The sequence below is a fragment of the Cnephaeus nilssonii genome (assembly GCF_951640355.1).
Source record: "Cnephaeus nilssonii genome assembly, chromosome: 12".
NCBI lineage: Eukaryota > Metazoa > Chordata > Mammalia > Chiroptera > Vespertilionidae > Cnephaeus > Cnephaeus nilssonii.
The window spans coordinates 68855803-68875010 of NC_137083.1; the positions used below are offsets into that span (position 1 = coordinate 68855803).

Sequence of the window (19208 nt, forward strand, 5' to 3'; positions counted from 1 at the left end):
CTTTGGGAGTAGAGTCCAGCAATTTGAATTTTAACAAACTCTTTCTATAATTCCAATGAATCTAAAGTTTGAGAACCACCATAGTAGAATGTGATAAATGGCATACTGAATATTGATAGCATATTTTTGTGTGTGAGAAAGTCAACATCTTCATGTAAAAATTAAAAATAATACACTTACCATACTTTCTGGTGTATAAGACGACTGGGAGTATAAGATTTTCCTGGGTTAAAAAGTCGTTTTATACGCCGGAAAATACCGTATATTGGGCTATATTGATGGGATTAGATATAATGGATTAGATATATTGGACTACCATATTTTCTGGCGTATAAGACGACTTTTTAACCCAGGAAAATCTTATACGCCCAGTCGTCTTATATGCCCCAAAATACGGTACATTGCACATTGACTGTACATCAACTGGCTCATTGATTCCAAGCTTCTCACTGTATTTGGAATTATCTATAGGAAAATCCCTAAAGATTCATAGTTCTAATAATGTCAGAATATTCTTGTTTCATATATTAATCAACTAGAGGCCCGATGCATGAAGATTTGTGCAAGAATGGGCCTTCCTTCCCATGGCTGCCGGCACCACCTTTACTCCAGCCGGAGCCGCCTTTTCGCTCTGGCCCAGAGCTGCCTTTCTAACTTCCCACACTGCCCAGAGGCCCGGAGTGGCTGGGGCAGTGCGGAACACCTGCGTCCTGCCCCGCCTCAGCCGCTAGGTGCCTGTGTATGCAAATTAACCCACCAACTTTGTTGGGTTAATTTTCATACTCACTCCTGATTGGCTGGTGGGTGTTGCAAAGGTACAGCCAATTTGAATTTTTATATTTTATTAGTGTAGATAGGTGTGTGAATATGAGCAAGTCATCTATAAAGTAGAAATAATAACACTTCCTTTGCAAATTAATTGTGAAGTTATAAATAACATGTATAAAGAACCTGGGACATACTAGAAACTCTAGAGAGGATTGTTGTTGTTGCTATTATCATTATTAAATTATAATTATTATTACTATTATGCATGACAATTACTCACCAGTTAGCCTTGTAAGTATGCGGATGATTAAGTGATGTGATTTGAATTTTAAAACAGGATAAGCTCTTTGCTTCAAAATATCAACCCTACCACCTGTCTTTGTATCAACTTCACTTCACTTTGGCGATTATGTTCTATTCAATAAATTTTTATTGAATAATGGAGTGAATAAATAAATATATTAAAGTATAATTAACAATGAGGGTAGGGGAGAGATGTTACAGTTGATACCTGTATTCACTCACATGTTAGTGTTTTATTAAGAATTTATCAAGGGCTGATAGAAATGGAGTAAATGATGCATTCCCTTTAAAGAGTGGGAACAGGTAGTGAAAGCAAAAAGAGTACTTGCTAGTGGGAAGAACCTAGAAGAGAGAAAATATTCCTGAGTGATGATGGGGATGTTCTCAAATGCATATTGTGTATATTTCATGTTTTTTTCTTGAGCTCAGAGTTGGCAATGGGACCAAACATCACAAAAATCTGGTCTAAAAAAACATTTTATAATATTACTTATTATTCCACTTGACTGATTTTTTATTGAATGGACTGGACTCCTTGCTTGGCTGAATTAGATGGTTATTTTTTCATACCTTTGGTATTTGTTAAATCACCTAGTTCCAGATGAATCTAAACTATCTTAGCCTTGTGAATATTTATTCTGTTTGTTTTTTCCTGGGGAAGAAAACAGGAAGTATCCCTTGGCAACTTATTTAGTTCCATATCCACTGCTCTTTCTTAGAGAACTATGTTTAGTTTACTGATTACAGACTATTTACACCAGGTTATTATATTTGCCTTCTGATAGCCAATTTTTCTAGTAGTCATGATATGCAAAATTCATTGCTTTATGGCAGACACAGGATATAGAAGATATTTAAAAGATACTAAAAAATATTCATAAAACATGTTTTTCAATTTGATGTACTTATTTACATCACATTTAAACATTTTTGCATTTTAAATTTCTGTAGGCAAAAAGGCTCCTAAAATATTATAAGATTTTCTTTATTGACTTGCTTGTTACAGATGTCCAAGTTGAAAAAAGTACATGTATTTTGAGATTGGTTTATTTGATAATCAGATTTGTAGTTCCTACAGTTTTCATATAGGTAGTTTTTTATGACAATGAAAAAATATTCATAGTTATTATATTAAAGAAGGAATTTCCAGAATGGAGATTGATGGGTACTGGGGAGCTAAGATTTTTGCAAGATTTCTGTTATTGTAAACACTTTCCCTGTGTGCCCAGTAGAAAGTTTTTTGAAGTGTGGCCAGAGCCCCAGCTGAGGTGCATAGTTCCTGGTGGAAATTCCTCCATCTCCTGTAGCCAAAGTTGTGCCCTGTGTGAGACTCTAATTGTCCAGAGGGTGCTTTTTAAAAAAAAACAAAACAAAAAACAAAACCCTCCCTGTGTACTGGATTATCAGATCTACATATTCATGATAACTGAACTACTTTTATTATTACTCTCTACAATAATTAGTTAAAGGGTAGATACTTGTGAAAAAGGGAGGGGGATTCTGTAAAGCAAGAAACTATCAAGCTTAAAGAGTGATTCCGTTGGAGAGGAAGAGGATCTCTGACAATGGACATGAACAAGTTCTCTGAACAACATGCTATGTTGACTGTACTGATTAACTTGAACTTTCCAAAGTGTTACTTTATGAAATATTATACTTACCAAAGAGACTGACATTGCTCAAAAGCATGTTTAAAATCCTAATCTGGAATTACCTACACATGCAATTATGATTTGGTACACAAAAATCTCTCATGATATTTTGTGGTTATACCACAGTACCCAGGTTGGTCATGGTTATACATGTTTTTTTGGTTATTAAAAAAGTGAAGAATACTGAAAATCTAGCACTATAGTCCTGAGAAAATTACAAAGAAAATTTCCAAAATTATTTTTAAACAACAAGGGCCCTGGCTCTGAAGGTGACTATTTTGACAAAGAATGGGTAAAGGAAGTGTACTAACATTTAGTCAGTTCTTCTGAGAGGCAATCTACCATTGTGTGTAATGAATGTGGGAGCCAGATTGACTGGGATTGAATTGGATGACAGTTCTCCAATTTATTAAGTATGTGATCTTAGAATTTCTCAATTTATTCCACAAACTATTTTCAAAACTAATGCTTATACTTGTAAGATTTTAAGAATTATCTTTTGAAAAACATTAAATCAATATCTGGCACATAGTAAATCATTAGCAAATGTTTAAATTGAAAAGCTTATATATATTTATAAACATTTGCATATAAATCTTTATAAATCTATAAACAATACCTACTTCAGTCTTAGCGTGAGGTAGGCATTGTTTCCCTCATTTTGTAGATGAGCATGCACCCTGCTTACTCTTAGAGGGATTAATTAACTGGTGTGAAGTTTAGAGAAACAGTAAATGGTTGGGCCAGGAATAGAACTTAGCTACAAGTGATCAGATTTCTCCTTCCTCCTGTGTCAAATTTGTAAAATAACCAAGACACATTTTGGTGCCCTTTAATAGCCCTTGTCTACGGGCACCAGCTTAAACCTGATGGACAGAGACTGGATGAATCAGATCTAGAAATCTGATTCTAATAAAATTTGCCAAGTATCTATCTTTGATTTTGCTACTGTCATTAGTATTGGCCGCTACATATTTCTTTCTTTCTGCCTCTAGTTGCACAGTGGGATTGAATTTCCCTGTCCACTTTGAAGTTACACATGGCTATGTGAATTGCTTTGGCTAATGCAATAGAGATGGAAGTGACTTGGCTCACTTCCAGTAGGAGGCTTTAGGAGTCAGTGTGTGATTCAGAAATTACTTCTGCATAAATGATTGCAGAAGTACACTGTCAAGATGGAGTTTCCATCACTGGACCGGTAATTGACTTGTAGCATGATTGAGAAATATTGCTTGTTGTGTTAAGCCACTGAGATATTAAGGTCCTTTTGCTGTAGTATAACCAGCTTGTGCTGACTGATGCAACTATCGACCAAATCTGGAACACTTAGTAGCCAGTAAAGGTTTTTAAAGCTCACTATGAGAAGCGGGAGATGCTAAATCATTGTTACACAGGGCTGAATACATACCTTTTGTGCCCTCCTTTTGTCTGCTCGTTGATTTTGGTGGTAGATCCGACTGAAGTTGGATACAATCACTGGAACAGGTAGAGCAATGACCAAGACCCCACTCAACGAGCAAATGGATCCAAAAATCTTCCCTGCTATGGTTTTTGGTACCATGTCACCATACCTGGGTTAGAGAGGAAAAAAATATATAGTTTTAAGTCACAGAAAGTTATTTCCACCTGCCAAAAATATCTTTTTGCTTTAAGCCAAATGATTTTTTGGAGCAATCTATCTCTAATTCATGACTACAATATACATGGTTTAAGACTTTAGTAAACCAGAAATTAAAAACATGTGAATATAAAAAAGTATCTTTTAACATTGCAGAAATTAATTCTAACATTTAGAAATCTCTTTGCTTGGAAAATATTTTAAGCCAGATGATTTAATGATAGCTCTTCAATTTGTTCTTCCTATAATATGGTATAGTTCTTTACATTTATTTAATCATAAATATTTATATGCTAAATTTTATAGGCTAGATAACACACTTTTTCACTTAATTTTGTTCAACATTGGATTGGTTATAAAATTTAAATAGAAAAAGTGGTACAACCCATTCCTTTCATCAGGTATAAACACTTAAGAATAAACTTCAAGGTCCCATTAACCTTCAACTTGTGAAATCCAATGACCATTTCTACATGATAATCTTACTCAATCTCTCATTTGTATTTGTTTAGTTGAATTCTCTCTCCTTGAAACACGTTTTGTTGGCTTCAGTATCAGAAAATTCCCTTCGTGGTGCTTTTACCTCATTGGCTGTTTCTCTATCTTCTCTCTGACTCCTTTCCCCTTAACTGATTTCTAAATCTCGAGCTAATTTACTAGTAGGTCTCAAACTTGAGTCCTTTTATCTTCTCCATATAACCCCCCCCCCCTTTTTGTGATTTTTATCCAATCTCCTGGCTTAAAACTACTATCTACGTGCTGTTGATATTCTAATTTACATGGACAGTCCTGATGTTTATCTTAAAAATCAGGCTCATATTTTCAGTGGTCTGGTCTGAAAATCCCTGCCTCTGGATGTTTAAGAATCAATTACGACTTAAATTAGCCAAAAAGGAATGTTCATTTCCCCCACTTCCTCTGCTCCCCTCAAATCTGCTTCTCCCACACAGTCTATCACCTCTAATTTCATGGAGTTGCAAACCATCCAATTAGCTATATCCGTGGTTGGCAAACTGCGGCTCGCAAGCCACATGTGGCTCTTTGGCCCCTTGCGTGTGGCTCTTCCACAAAATACCACGGCCTGGGCGAGTCTATTTTGAAGAAGTGGCATTAGGAGAAGTTTAAGTTTAAAAAATTTGGCTCTCAAAAGAAATTTCAATCGTTGTACTGTTGATATTTGGCTCTGTTGACTAATGAGTTTGCCGACCACTGATATATCAAAATGGAAACAGCCACCCAATCCTCAGTCCCCTTACCTCATTTCTCAGCTAGTCTTGTCTCTGACCAAACCAAATTATGTCCTATTTGGTTCTCTTTCCTCAGGCTCTATTTTCCCGCAGTAAACCAAGTCATCATCTATTGCCTGAGTCATGGAGATAGCTTCTTACCTGAACGCTCTTTTCCACATTTAACCCTTTTTAATGCATGCCAACATAGCAGCCAGGATGACTGGTTTTAAACAGGGAGATTGGACTGTGGCTACTTTGCTTCACCTTCTAATAGATTTGAAATGAAAATAAATCCAAACTCCTCGCTTTTTTCTCTGAGGGATCTATGTCATTTCGTTCCTGCCTATATTGCACACCACCCTCCACCAAGCTCGCTGCCCGCCGGCCACACTGGCCATCTGGCTTTCTGTCACACGTGCAGGCCCAGATCATCATAACTCAGGTTGGGCCTGAAAGGTCTCTCCATTCGAGAAGTTATTTCTGGCTGCCTTTTCCATGGTGGTCTTGTTCTCTTCCTGACATTTTCCCATTTGATTACCTTCACAGTACTTAACACATAATATTTTCTAATTTTTTCATGTATTTCTTTTCTGACTCCCCACCTGCCGTGCCAACATTAGAATATAACTAGGGGCTGTTCTATTTGTGTCTCATTAGCACAAAGCAGGCTCTTAGTAAATATTAGCTGAATGACTGCATTTTCCCTACCTCACTCATACACAGTTCTCCTAGGAGTTCATTCCTCCTGGCGGGGGCAAGAAGGAGGCCTCTGCTCTTGTTACTGCAGAAGTTCCCAGCTGCAGCATACAGCCCCAACTACCCCTGCTCACTGGGGCTCTCTCTGAGGGTCAGGTCCTTAGAAGCAGGGCTCAGTATTGGAATCCTGACTCCAAGGGCCTTTAGGAGTATTTGGGGAGACATTAAATCTTGAAGGGGGATCTGGGACATCACCGTTGTTTGTGTGGGAACACGTTGGTGTGTCAGTATGGAGATGGCAGTTCTGAGGAACTGGCCCGGGAAACGCTGGGAAGAGCGACGGCAGGCCATGCTCACCAGCACTGCCTTCGGTGACCCCAGGCCAGGCTCTGGTCCTCTGCGTCGAAGGCCCAGTTACTCATGCTTGTCAGTGTTTATGGGTGATCAGTAGTTGAGCTGATTCATCAGACCTAAAATGCCCTCAGATTTTGGCATCAAAATGATAATATTAATTTATCATAAAAAATAATCATAACCCTAGAACTGGGAGGCTGTGTCCATATGAAATGTGACACCCTTTTGTAGTCCACTGGGAGAGCGAGACCATAGTCTGATTATTGTAGTGAGGGAATGGTGAAAACTAAAGGAGTTCGCAAGATGAGACAAAAAGGCTTGAAAACTTTTCTTGCTATAGCGACATGTCAGTAGAATTGCAAGATCAATTTTTTATATAATGCCGTGTGCACAGGAGCCAATTTCCGTGTTTGCCAAAGTCACATTGAGTGCCCAGCCCTGTTTTATAAACATCTTTCCCTTTGCACTGATCATGCAGCAGGCCCTGGAGAAATCAAAACTCACATATACCACCCCGTGCACACACACTGAGCAGCTTTTCAAAAGCCTCTTTTCCTCATTTAAACGTCTAACAATTAGGATCTACAAAGTGTTTCTCAAAAGGAAAGTAAATGAAACTCGACTATTTGGTATGGCCAAAGAAGACAAGCATTGAGTGTATGTAATTAAAATAAGCCTTTTAACATACAAGTACATAAAATAAAATAAACTGAAATAGCTAAATGAATCTATCATAATAATCTTTCCTGCCTTTCTCTAAGAGATTTTTAAAAATTAGTATTTATTTAATACTTTTTTGTATTCTAGGCTCACTATGTCATCGGGTAAGCCAGGCCAGCATACTGGTAATCATTAAAATTAAGAGCCTATGAGTATAGTACGGACCCAAAGCTCAGTAAAACTTTTTATTTATTCAGAACACAATGAATTGCTTTTATTTTGGTATGCATCCACATCTCAGCAATTAGTGGTCCTGAATAGAAAAGTAGAAAAACGCAGCAATGTGCCAGGAAGTCAAGCTCGCCAATTTGGGGGTTCTGACATGCACATCGTAAAGCAATAAGCAGCTAGAAGACTGGCAGGTTCAGGTAGCAGATGGCGGAGGGATAGGGAGTGGAGATTCATGCACTCAGAAGGGCTGCAGCTAACGGAAGGGAGAAAATAGATTATGAGGGACTTGGTCAACGGGATTCTGGGTCAACTGATACAGCAGGTTTCCCTGGGAAAGCAATGTTTGATGAGGTGCCTGGGATTCAACTAGAGAAAAAAAAAATCACTGCAGATCCTTCTTGAATGTAAACAGAAACCATAATGTAAATAAACAAAGCAGAAAGTGCACTTGTTATCCAGAGGGGGAAATAGGTATGATGAAATATCTTGTTTGTTTTGGGATGAAATGGTAAGAAGTAATGATGTGAACCAGCCTGCTGAAAGGCAGAACATCCATAGCCTAGCAGGTTCCATAAGGAAAAAGAGGTAACAGATACTTAAGGGAGGTTTGATAGCATAAAGCTAAGCAAATCTGCACCAAATGCCGTTATATTTATTAATTTACCTCTATCATATTTGTTTTGTAATCCAAAATTCCTTCACAATCAAGAAAGGGAAGAGGAGCCCAGGTGATGCCTGGTCAGTACCGCAATGATTACGGTGGGAAGGAGAGGGGAGAAGAAATGGCTCCTTAGCTAGAGCATCCTCTCTCATCCTTTTGTTCTCACGTCATAGCGGGTTAGGATGGTCTCTGAGTTGTGAGGCCAAGGCAGAGAGCGATGGTGAGAGGGAATGGGCAGGGTGGTGAAGGTGCTCCAGGCTGTCCTGTGGTTTTCCGTAATGACAGCCTGAGCCTGGGCTGATTCCCCAGGAGCCCGCTGCCTCTTTCCACACATCCCCGTGTTCTGCATACATCACCCTTTCGGCTTTTCTGCCTGCTCTCCTCCCCTTTTTAAGATTGGGCTGCGGTTAGTACTTGTAATGCTTTAGGTGTATTTTACTACTCTGGGTATGTTGGAGAAGAATGAGGAGTACACGGTGTGACTTGCATCTGTTCTCACAGCATCCATTTTGTCTCTCTCCTTCTTTAGGAATGACTTTGAGAAATGAAAGCAGGTAATTTTTATACATGAAGATGCCATTGGGCACAGAATCTGCTTGGGACAGGGAATATCCATCTCTCTGGCAAAACCAGCTGTTTCCGTTTGTTTAACAGGGGCCTTTTAACTGGTATTCAAACTCTTAGTAAGAAGCGACACAGCATTGTATACATCAGGTGTCCTATCTCTGAAACTCAGTGGAGGAAAGATGTAGAATAGAAAGCTTTATCATGAGAAGTGACACTTGCTTTGGCTAAATGATCATTTAATAAAATAGTGCCTACAATACTGTCATCTTTTAATGATTATTTGTATCCTAGGCAACTTGTGTACTGGTTGGTATTTCATTCTTTGTTCCATATGAAAACACACTGCATTTTTCCTGACTCCTTATTCTTAAATTTATGCTAAGCCCAGCAATATTATATATTCTGTTTTTTCTGTGTTTTTTTTTTTTATCAGACTTTAATATTATGTTTCCAGTCTTCAAAAATCCATTTGCCAAAGAGTTACACTGACACTATAAATATATAGTTCATTTTCATAGACACATTTAAAAATACTTAAGTAAAATTGATTCAAAGACTATAGGGTCTTCTAAGGTCAACTAAGGAGAGAGGATAGCATAATATAAAAGAATACCTGCCAAGAAGTTGTACATAATAAAAATGAGCAGGCTTGAACTTTGCTTATTGAAGGGAAGCTTTCCCCATTCTTCTTCTGCCTTCCTCTGCACCTTCTACCTTTTCCCTCTTTCTCTTAGATCACCAGCTAAAGCAACTCCAGTCTCTTTCTGACCCTTTTTCACCCTGAAAATCTGTCAAACCTCATGTTTGCTGCTCCCTTTCCACCTCACATCAGTTAAAAGGTACAATATGGAGGTGTCATTCACATAAAACCATTAAGTCGAAATTTGTACCCACTGCCCCCAAATACTTGGCTACAATTACAATGTTACCATATGTTAAAGATCATATTGAGTGGAGGACCAATTCTTCAGAAGAGATTCAATTGTTAATTTTTGACTATCTTAATCTCAATATTATCCAAAGTTTCATGTAAAATACTTATATTTCAGCATGCACTTGGTGCCACAAAAATGGGTAAATCTGGTTAATTCACACAAATAAGTAGAATGAATCTATCTATCCAACTATCAATTCATCCGTCCATCTTCCCAATTTATCAAGTAATATCAAAATAGGTTGAAAGGTGTGTGCATGCAATACATTATAAACCAAGTTTTAGTAATATTCACTCAACTTTCCCCTTTTTGTCATTTCTCCAGGAATCATGTATCTAGAGTGGTTGTCTTTAGATCTTAAATGGAAAACTATTTCCATGAAGTTTCTTACATAAAGTTCAAACACAATATTGCTGGCTTCCTGGTCCTATTCATAGAGTTTCTATTTTTCTTCTCTTCTTTTTGAAGAGTATAAATATAGTCTCATTTGATAGAGTAGAAATGTTATATAAGGCAAACCTTCCCAGTTTAGTCATGACTTTCTACCTGTGAAACTATTTCCCAGAGGTATGATAGAGGAAACAAAAAGCATGTATTTTATAAATAATCAGGAAAATAGAAAAGATCTTTAACAGCAGGAAGGAAATGCTGATTTGAAAATAAGCTGTAACTCAATCTCTCACTCTCCCTGTTTCTTTTTTTACAAAGTCTTAAAATCCCATGTATAAGGAATAGAGTGACTAGATCCTGCACAGCTGCACAGAAGTCTAGGAGCATCCTGTACATTGTATAGGGCAGGTGCTGGTTCAGCAAATACTGTATATATTTCAATGACTACATTAGTTTACTCTTTTTTTAAAAAAAAAAAAAAGCAACACTCAACAACTTCATTTGGGACATGGACCAGTATTTGGGGATATATTTGAAAAACAGGTATCTGCTATGAAATGTCTGAATGTGTCTCCCCCAAATTCATATGTTGAAATCCTAATATTCAATGTGATGATATTAGGAGGTGCGGCCTTCAGGTGGTGATTAGGTAATGAGAACAGAGCTCTCATAAATGGGATTAGCGTTCTTATAAAAAGATCCTGCAGATCCTTAGCCCCTCCACCATCTCAGGACTCAGCGAAAAAGGCAGTCTGAGCCAGGAAGTGGACTCTCACCTCCAGAACTGTTAATAAACTCCTGTTTATTAACTACCAAGTCTGTGGTATTTTTGTATAGCAGCCCAAACAGACTAAGACAGTATCCTTAAAAACTTAGATAAAAGTGAGTATGTACAATAATATCCTGGCGAAAGCTATTAGCTGATTGTGTACGTATGTGTATTGTAATCACCGATGTTGTGCTTGAATTTTTCTCCTGGACCTGACTGGTACTCACAGAGGTCTGAAAAATAATTTCTCCTGACCTATAAGCTGGATCACTTCTCAATTAATAATTCTACCCCTTAGGGTCTCACTAGCTGTTATTCATGGATTTTCTGCCATCCACTTGGTATTCTAGAAAGATCATAGTTTGATGGATAATTTTTATAGCGGCTGCAATGTTTGCAAATAGCAAATGACTTCTTTTAGAGTGTTGCTGTGTAACACCTGTTTGTGGTACAGAACTTGTTTGCCAGAGGGGCCCTGGTCTTACTTCTAGAATAGATTTCTATTTGACATTTTAAAATTAATGTTTGTCTATAAACTCCCTTGATTTTGTCTCCAACTCTTGCCTGTAGGATCAACCACTATTCTATCTTACCTGTCTTGAAGGCTTGCAATTTTTTGGGGGATTTGAAGAATTTTATGTTCTTTGTTATTTCTTTAAATCTAAGCCAGATTCTGAGCTGCTATTTAAAATTATATTTTTCCTTTTTCATTTTTTCAGAACATTAGCAATCTTAGCATTTACTAAAAGAAAGGGGCAGCAATAGGACCCCACACCTTAATTAGTTGTCTTAGCCAATAGTCCATGGCCTCTTAAGGAATTCATGGATAAAATTCTGATGGGTCAGGGGACTCTATGATAATTATGATTTCATAGGAATTTTCCTGACAGTTTTGAGAGCTTTCATTAAATTATCAAAAGTTGTGTGGTTTGAATATTTAGGTTGTACATCAATGTTATATATTGTTGATATAATCAGTTTAAACACACAAAAGGAGATGGCTGTAAAAATGTCATTATTTTACAGCTACAGAAGTACCAAATATCCACTAGGGGGCATAAAAACCTAAATGAAAGTTTAAAAACAAACCAGAATCCCTCTTGGTTTTCACAAGCTAAGAGAGTATTTTCAGGAAATTACCCGTACTGATTCCTTTTCTTTGCCTGTATACAGTCAATATTTAGGATCTATTTTGGACATTTTATTCCTCTAGCAATAGTTGAATAGGATCTAACCTCACCATTTTGTAGATTATCTATTATCACGGTGTTTCCAAAAAGATGCAAAATAATTCTGAAAGCATATTCTATTTCCTTTAGAAGAATAAGTGGATTTCTATAATGTGAGATATAACTAAAGCATAATTTCAAACATGAAGCCCTCTACCCAAGACCCTCACTGTGGAAATTAGGGGAAATGAAAAGATTTGGTTAGTGTGTAGAAAAGGGGAAAATCAAGGAAAAGGCTAATGGGATTAGTGTTACATCTTCTCACATTTATACTTCAAGCTCAATATTAGATTTCAGTAGGGCTTACTGTGTTCCCCTAGATTGTGTCTTTTCCAAAAACAAGTTCTTTTTTTGTTTCCTATACTTTCTCTTGCTTTTAAAAAAAATAAACACCTATTATATGATCAAATGAGGCTTTAAAGATAATACATGAAACATATGTTTATAAACTGGTATCCTAATAAAATGTTTTTTTTTAACCTAAATTAATACTATCAGTAAAAGTCTTTATAGTCTCTTTTAAAAAATACTTTTAAAGTATGCTTTTCAGAGCTTACATTTGTAACACTTTATTCTTCATTAAAATAGTTATGAAAACAATTGTACATTGATTTTTGTGAGGCACACATAAAAAAAAAAAAAACACGCAGGGCTGGCTTTCCCAGCTGTGGGACCACCGGAAATATTTTAACTTGCATCTGGTTCCTAGTTTTTGTTGCCTGGAGCCATCCTTTCACTCACATATCGTAGAGTCTGATCATGTCAGTCTCCCACATAAAAGCCTTCATTGTCTCTCCATCACCTGCAGGAAAAAGCTCCGGCTCCTTAGCACGGCACACACAGCCCTTCAGGACTCCGCCACCCATCCTCCACCGCCCACCCACACATACTCTATGTTCCAGTTGGAACAAGTAACTTTCTATTTACATATACTGTTCTTAGTAGAACATTCCCCTTTGTGTAAGTCCTTTGGGTGAACTAATTTACATGGATAAAGCTCCAGCATCAGTCCTTATTTGAAGAACTTCTTGACTATTTTATCTCCATCCAATAAAAGGAACATCCTCCCTCTTCAATGCCTCCAATGCTGCTTGCAACTAATAGAGTACAATTAGGTTTTTACAGTTCTGTTTTCTCCCATTAAACTATGAGTCCCAGGAGGTCAAGGATCATGTCATCATTACAAACCCAAGTTCATTGCTGAGCAAATAGTTGAAACTCAATAACTGGTTATTGCTTAAATAAATCCTCCAGGGAGAGGTTTGATAGTAAACAATAAATATGGGAGAGAGTCAAGGGGAATACACACATATTGCTCTTTCTCTTCACCAAGTTTCCTTTTCCTCTCAGGCCCAGCACCATCTCATCTCCTCAATTTGTCTAAATTCCTCTTCAGATACTTAGATGATATGCCCAGAATAACCTAGTTCTACAGTCAATTAATCTTACTTTTTATACCCAGAGGGATCATTTTTAACCTACATGATTTTAAATGAACAGAGAAGCTGAGAGACGTGACACTTTTCCAGTTTCTACCTATTTTTCATTGTCACACGCTTAACCAATATGTATCGGCCAGAATTTCAATATACAAATCCCCCACATTTGACAGATTTCGTTATCCTTAAATGCCAAACATTTCGGGTGCGTATGACTGCTGGTTCTTTGACTCTCACATATTATCCTGGGTTTCTCCAGACCTCTCCTAGAATCTCTCTCAGAGGATGCTAATCTTAGATAGTGAGCATAGCAATTCTCTGAAAATGCCATTGATTTTTATCTATTGTTCTCAACAAGGTCCTTTCCGGTTGTGCCCTGAGAGGATATTGGAGGAGGTATGCTTGTCTTCCACCAGAATAAAGTTAATCCATCACGTAAATCAAGGTCCCAGTGAATGCCAGGGCAATTTGGCTGTGGGTTGATGGCACCAGCTCCAAAGGATGTGTGTTTTGGTCTTGCATCCAAAGGGTTTCATTTTCAACATTGTCAGCTGCTCTCACACTGTGGGCTCTCTTCAGTTGCCTGCTGCGGTTGCTCCCATCTCTTCCTGTCCTTTGAAAGGTAACTCTGTTGGAGGAAGCGTCCCGCTGTGCAAGGTTCCAAGTCGCTGCTGCTGTCACCCAAGGAGCCAAATCCGATGCCATTTTGACTGTTATGCTCATTAGCAGGTCTTCTTATAACCAGCCACCTATTCCATTTGCTGATACCACCAAAATTCATTGCTTAAAATCCATTCAAAGACTCCTAGGTGCCTTGGCCATCCATGGAAGAAGGAGGAGTTGGTCCCTAGGGTTATGTCAGTGCCAGTTTCAGAAGAGGGTGCAGTAAGGCAGCATAAAAGCATGAAGTGGAGATGTTTATGGGGAAAGTTTTCATTTTTTTTACACCTGATTTTAGCTATTACTAGCCTCATGGAGTCTTTAAAATGTCTTAAGAATTTCTGTACTGATTGTGGCTTGTACTTTTAAAATTACTTATGGATTGCCCAGTAATGACCTGACATGTCCCTTTTTTCTAGTTGTGCCCAGTAAGGCCTGGTAATTTCGCTGCCTGTTGTCTACATCTTACATTTATGGAAGAGAATGCACAAAAATCTAACTGCACTGGAGATAAGACAACCCTCAGATGGGCCAGAGAATTAGGCTCTGTTTTGGCAGCAGCCATGTCTGACTGAGATGGTGCTGCTGCAAACACAAGTGGTATCCCTTCTGCAGGGGATGTCCTCACATGGTGGCAGAGGGAGGCAGCTCTCTGGGGCAGTAATCCCACGAGGACTTCACCCTCATGACCTAATTGCCTCCCAAAGGCCCCACATCCTAATGCCGTCACATTGAGTGGTATTAAGATTTAATTAAACTGATGAACAAAAATAGACCCAGAGACATGGAAACATCAAACAGACTGTCAAACCTCAGAGGGAAGGCAGGGAGGGTGGAGGGGGGAAGAGATCAACCAATGGACTCATATGGATATATGCATAACCCAAGGACATGGGCAATGGGGTGGTGAAGGTTTGGGGAGGAGTGGGAGAGGGAAATGGGGGGAAAAGGGGACATATGTAATATTTTCAACAAAAAGATTTACTTAAAAAAAGATTTAACTTAAGAAATTTTAGAGGCCGGGAGGCACAGACATTTGGTGTATAGCATGATCGAATGGCAATCCCATTGATGGACTGGCACCCTTCAGTCAGCTGACCGCCTGGGCAGGTCCTGGGTTCCTCCCGCTCTGAGGTGGAGGTGAGGATCCAGTTTGGAATTCCCACCACAGAGCAGTTTCTCACAGGCCATACAGCCAGCTCCTATGCCTGCCTTGCTCCGTCCTCACCTCTGCATTGCTCTGCCCTGCCATTGAACAGGGACTCTTTTCCTCCTAAAAATTCCAAAATTCTTTAAGCATAAATAATTTAATATAATTCTACTTCATGTAAATAGTCACAGGTGTTTAAATGTAAAAGGAAGGTTGTTCAGAGAAGCTGTGATTTAACTTCCTAAAGGGAGCCAGGCATTTCCACGAAAATTCTAGTCTTCAACTAACCTAGAAAGTGTCTATATCGTTAAACATACTGGTTTTGATAAATCCAAGGGCTTATGTTTACATTAAAGAAGGCTTTGGAGAATAATTCTATTCCAATCAATGTGAGACAGAATTATTTCCTAAAACTACATAAAAATAACATGCATTTTATGCTCAGATTCATTTACTTCTTCTTAGGAGATTAAAGCATTGATTGAATGGTCATTCTTTCTATTAACTATGCAAATTAGGACATATCCTGGACAAATATAAATGAAGCAGATCTTAAATAAATTCATGTCTTTATAGTTTTAACTAGTCAGATTTCTATATGGAAATGTTCCAGTGGTACATTCTGATTGTATCTTGTTAAAATAACAGCATAAAATGCAATAATAAAAATGAAACAAAAAGGTACATCTGCTTAAACAGAAACCAACTAGAAGACTCTTCTATTAAAAAAACCCCCTATTTTTCCTGAAGTTTCATTTTAAGAAAAAAGGGTAAACAAATTATTCAAAAACAAATTGAAACTAGAAATTAAAATTTAAAAAAAATCTAGAATATATATCCTACATGTCAAGTAATTAAATGCATAATTTCTTGCATCTCTTCATATGTTCTTATCTACACTGATTTTTTGGCAATAAGATTAAATTATAGGCAAAATACCTCACTTTTAAAATAGCATTGTTTGTATTCAGAGTCTAAGCAGGAAAACAGAAATCACCTCAAGCACTTAGCACAGAGTGGACTTAATGAAGGGAATGAAGGGCTTGGGCAACAGAGTTGTTGAGACTGAAACACAAGACAAGACTGCAGATAACCTGGAGGCAGCAGCCAGAAGCCACAACCACAGTGAAGATGGAGAGGCAAACAAGGAGGAAGTTTGCCGAGACCAAGGGTCCTTACCAGGCCTTTACAGAGGAACTAGAGCCACCACGGAGGGTCAGCTACTGTCTTAGAAGATACAAAGACGGAGGACAAAATCCCTGACTCCTCTCCCGTCCCCTTCCAATCTCCTACCAGTGGTCCCATTGGTCAAACTGAAAGCAAATCAGATGAAAAGCCAGCCTAGAAATGCAGCACTTGCTAGCTAGTAAGAGGCATAACCAAACTGGAACCCAGGGCTTTTAGCCAAAGCGATGCTCTGCCCACCCACCATGGCTCATGGCTAAAGTCCATTCTCGTTCCAAGACAGCATGACCAAATGTAGAGCCTTTGTTGATGAACTCAAGCCCTCCCCCTAAAAGCAGAAAATTACATTTTGCTAGAATTCGAATCTTAGTAGTGATAGGACCTCATGGGGTAGCGGTGCCATGTGTCATGTTATTCTCATTTTTGAGACTTCTCAGCCATATCCACCTTCCTGCTTAAGTATGAAGGGAAAGTTAGGGGTGTGCTCCAGGTTTTTCAGTTTTTGTCAAAGATGTACATTTCAATCCATTGTAAATTGAGGATAAACGAAAGAACCAAAAATATCTGTTTTGACAGATGAGGGGAAAAAATGCCAAACACGAAGCAATATTATAAAGATGTCTAATTAGATCTGATGATTGTAAAATGTTCTACTTGTATAAAATGGGCACGGTGTGCAATAAATGCCGGCCCCTCGGGTTTCCAAGCTCTGTGGTATCTAAGTGCTGGCAAGAAGCTCTTAATTAGAATGAATCACTTCAGAGTTGTATCCTTCAACAGATCACTGAGGATGCCATCGGTAACAATGTCCTTACATATTTTAAGGACAGGTGACTATATGTAAAACCAAGTTACCTTTCAAAATGAATATAGTTCCACAATTAGTTCCGTTGTTCACGCGCCTGTGTGCTGGTAGAGTTTTTGCTTTCGTTGTTGTTATTTTTCTTGTTATATCTGTTGGGAGTCAATCAACAAAACAACAGGTCTGCATCTGGGTCATGACATCTTGGAACCAGAATGGACGTTGGCAGTGAGCCATGGCGGGTGGGCAGAGCACAGCTTTGTGGGGAAAGCCCCGGGTTCCTGTTTGTGATGTTATCAGTGGGGTGCGCTCTGTGTGCCCACCTGTTGCTGGTGTAAGTAGGCTTCTTGTGATGTCACAAGAAAAAAAACGTTCTGAGACAGGCCCAGGAGAATGACTGGCATTTATTGCGTGGAATGAAACCCCTGAGTTTCCAAGACCGCTCTCCCTCCATCCAGCCACACAGGTACATGGCAGACAGTTCAGTTCTGTCTTCAGTAATGCTAGAATTAAAGCCATTGCCCCGAGTTTCTGTTTCAGATTTACACAGTCCTGTCCAGCATCAGGCCAGTTCAGCGTGTGTTCCCAGCTGTAGTCCATCAGTCCATTGCATGTGGGGCCCACATGGTCATGGGCCATGAGGCTTCTAGGGCCACATGGCTGTGGAGGGAACACAGGCAGGAGCAAAGACAGAGGAACAAGAGAGAGGAAATTCATTTGTCTGGGGATTATGTTTTCCCAAATTTTTGTGAGCTTGCATTGGCCTCACCTCCTCTAGCCAATGGTCTCTGTCCCAGGGTTTTTTATGTGTGTGTGTGTGTTTTGTCTGTTTGTTTTAAAACAAAGATCCATTTAATTTTTTATTTTATTAATCCTCACTGGATGATATTTTTCCCATTGATTTTTTAGGGAGAGTGGAAGGGAAGGGAGGAGGGAGAAAGAGAGAGAAAGAGAAACATTGATGTGAGAGAGACACACACACATTGATTGGTTACCTCCCAACTGGACTGGGGATCCAACCTGCCACACAGGTACATGCCCTTGACCTGGAATCTAACTGCCCACCCTTTGGTGTGCGGGCCAACGCCCTAACCACTGAGCACACCAGCCAAGGCTGTTCTAGGTTTGAGTGACAGGCACCTTCCCTACATCAGTCCGACTTTATTGCACATGCGTCCATCTTCCCTATCCCCCATGGTCTGCAGGAAATGGGCCAGTGGTTCCCTGGGGAGTGTGAAATCGCAGCTTCCTAGTGAAGGTGCCCAGGTGGCCATGCTTATAATGTCTGGCCTCCCTTTTACTCCTTTTCTATTATTAATAACTAGCTAATTACATTGCTAATAGTTATGCCTCTTACTAGTTACCAAGTGCTGCATTTCCCAGGCTGTCTTGTCATCTGATTTGCTTCCTGTTTGTTATTATTATAACAATGAAAGTCTATAGCTAAACATGTCAAAGCCTGGCTGTTAGTCACAGATTTAAATAAAGGAAAAATATTTGTACGTATAAAGCAGAATATAAGATTGTGGATGAGGGTTTGGGCAATAAAATGAAAAATATGATGTGTGCTTTAAATTAAAAACAAGAATGAACATAGTGGTTCCATTATAGATTTCATTACCAGAGATAGCTGGAATACATTTTTAAGATTTGGTTGCCAACTTGATGTTTCTACCACTAATGAGGTTTTATGATAACAATTTATTTACAGTTGTAGGGTAAAGCCTTCACAACACAATGCTTTAACCTCTAAAGAGCAGAAACTTTGTGATCAAGGATGATTGATTTTCATTATGAGGCCTAAACTTGAAATAGCAGAAGTAACATTCCCTGAAGTAGTCCTTGAAATATTTGCTAGTGGTTTTATAAATACAAATAAAATTATCTGCTTGGATAAAATCACCTCCATC

The 19208-nt window shown here is 38.6% G+C and overlaps 1 protein-coding gene across 1 annotated transcript in view; it reads right to left on the reverse strand.

Annotated features, from left to right (window-relative positions):
- The window catches only part of KCND2 (potassium voltage-gated channel subfamily D member 2), a gene marked incomplete at both ends in the record, with an annotated part of 537232 nt that overhangs the window by 16368 nt on the left and 501656 nt on the right, over positions 1-19208 (reverse strand). Inside the window, one exon of the mRNA XM_079786391.1 lies at positions 4132-4294. Within this exon, the coding sequence (XP_079642517.1) occupies positions 4132-4294 (163 nt within the window). The remainder of the gene's footprint in view (positions 1-4131; positions 4295-19208) is intronic.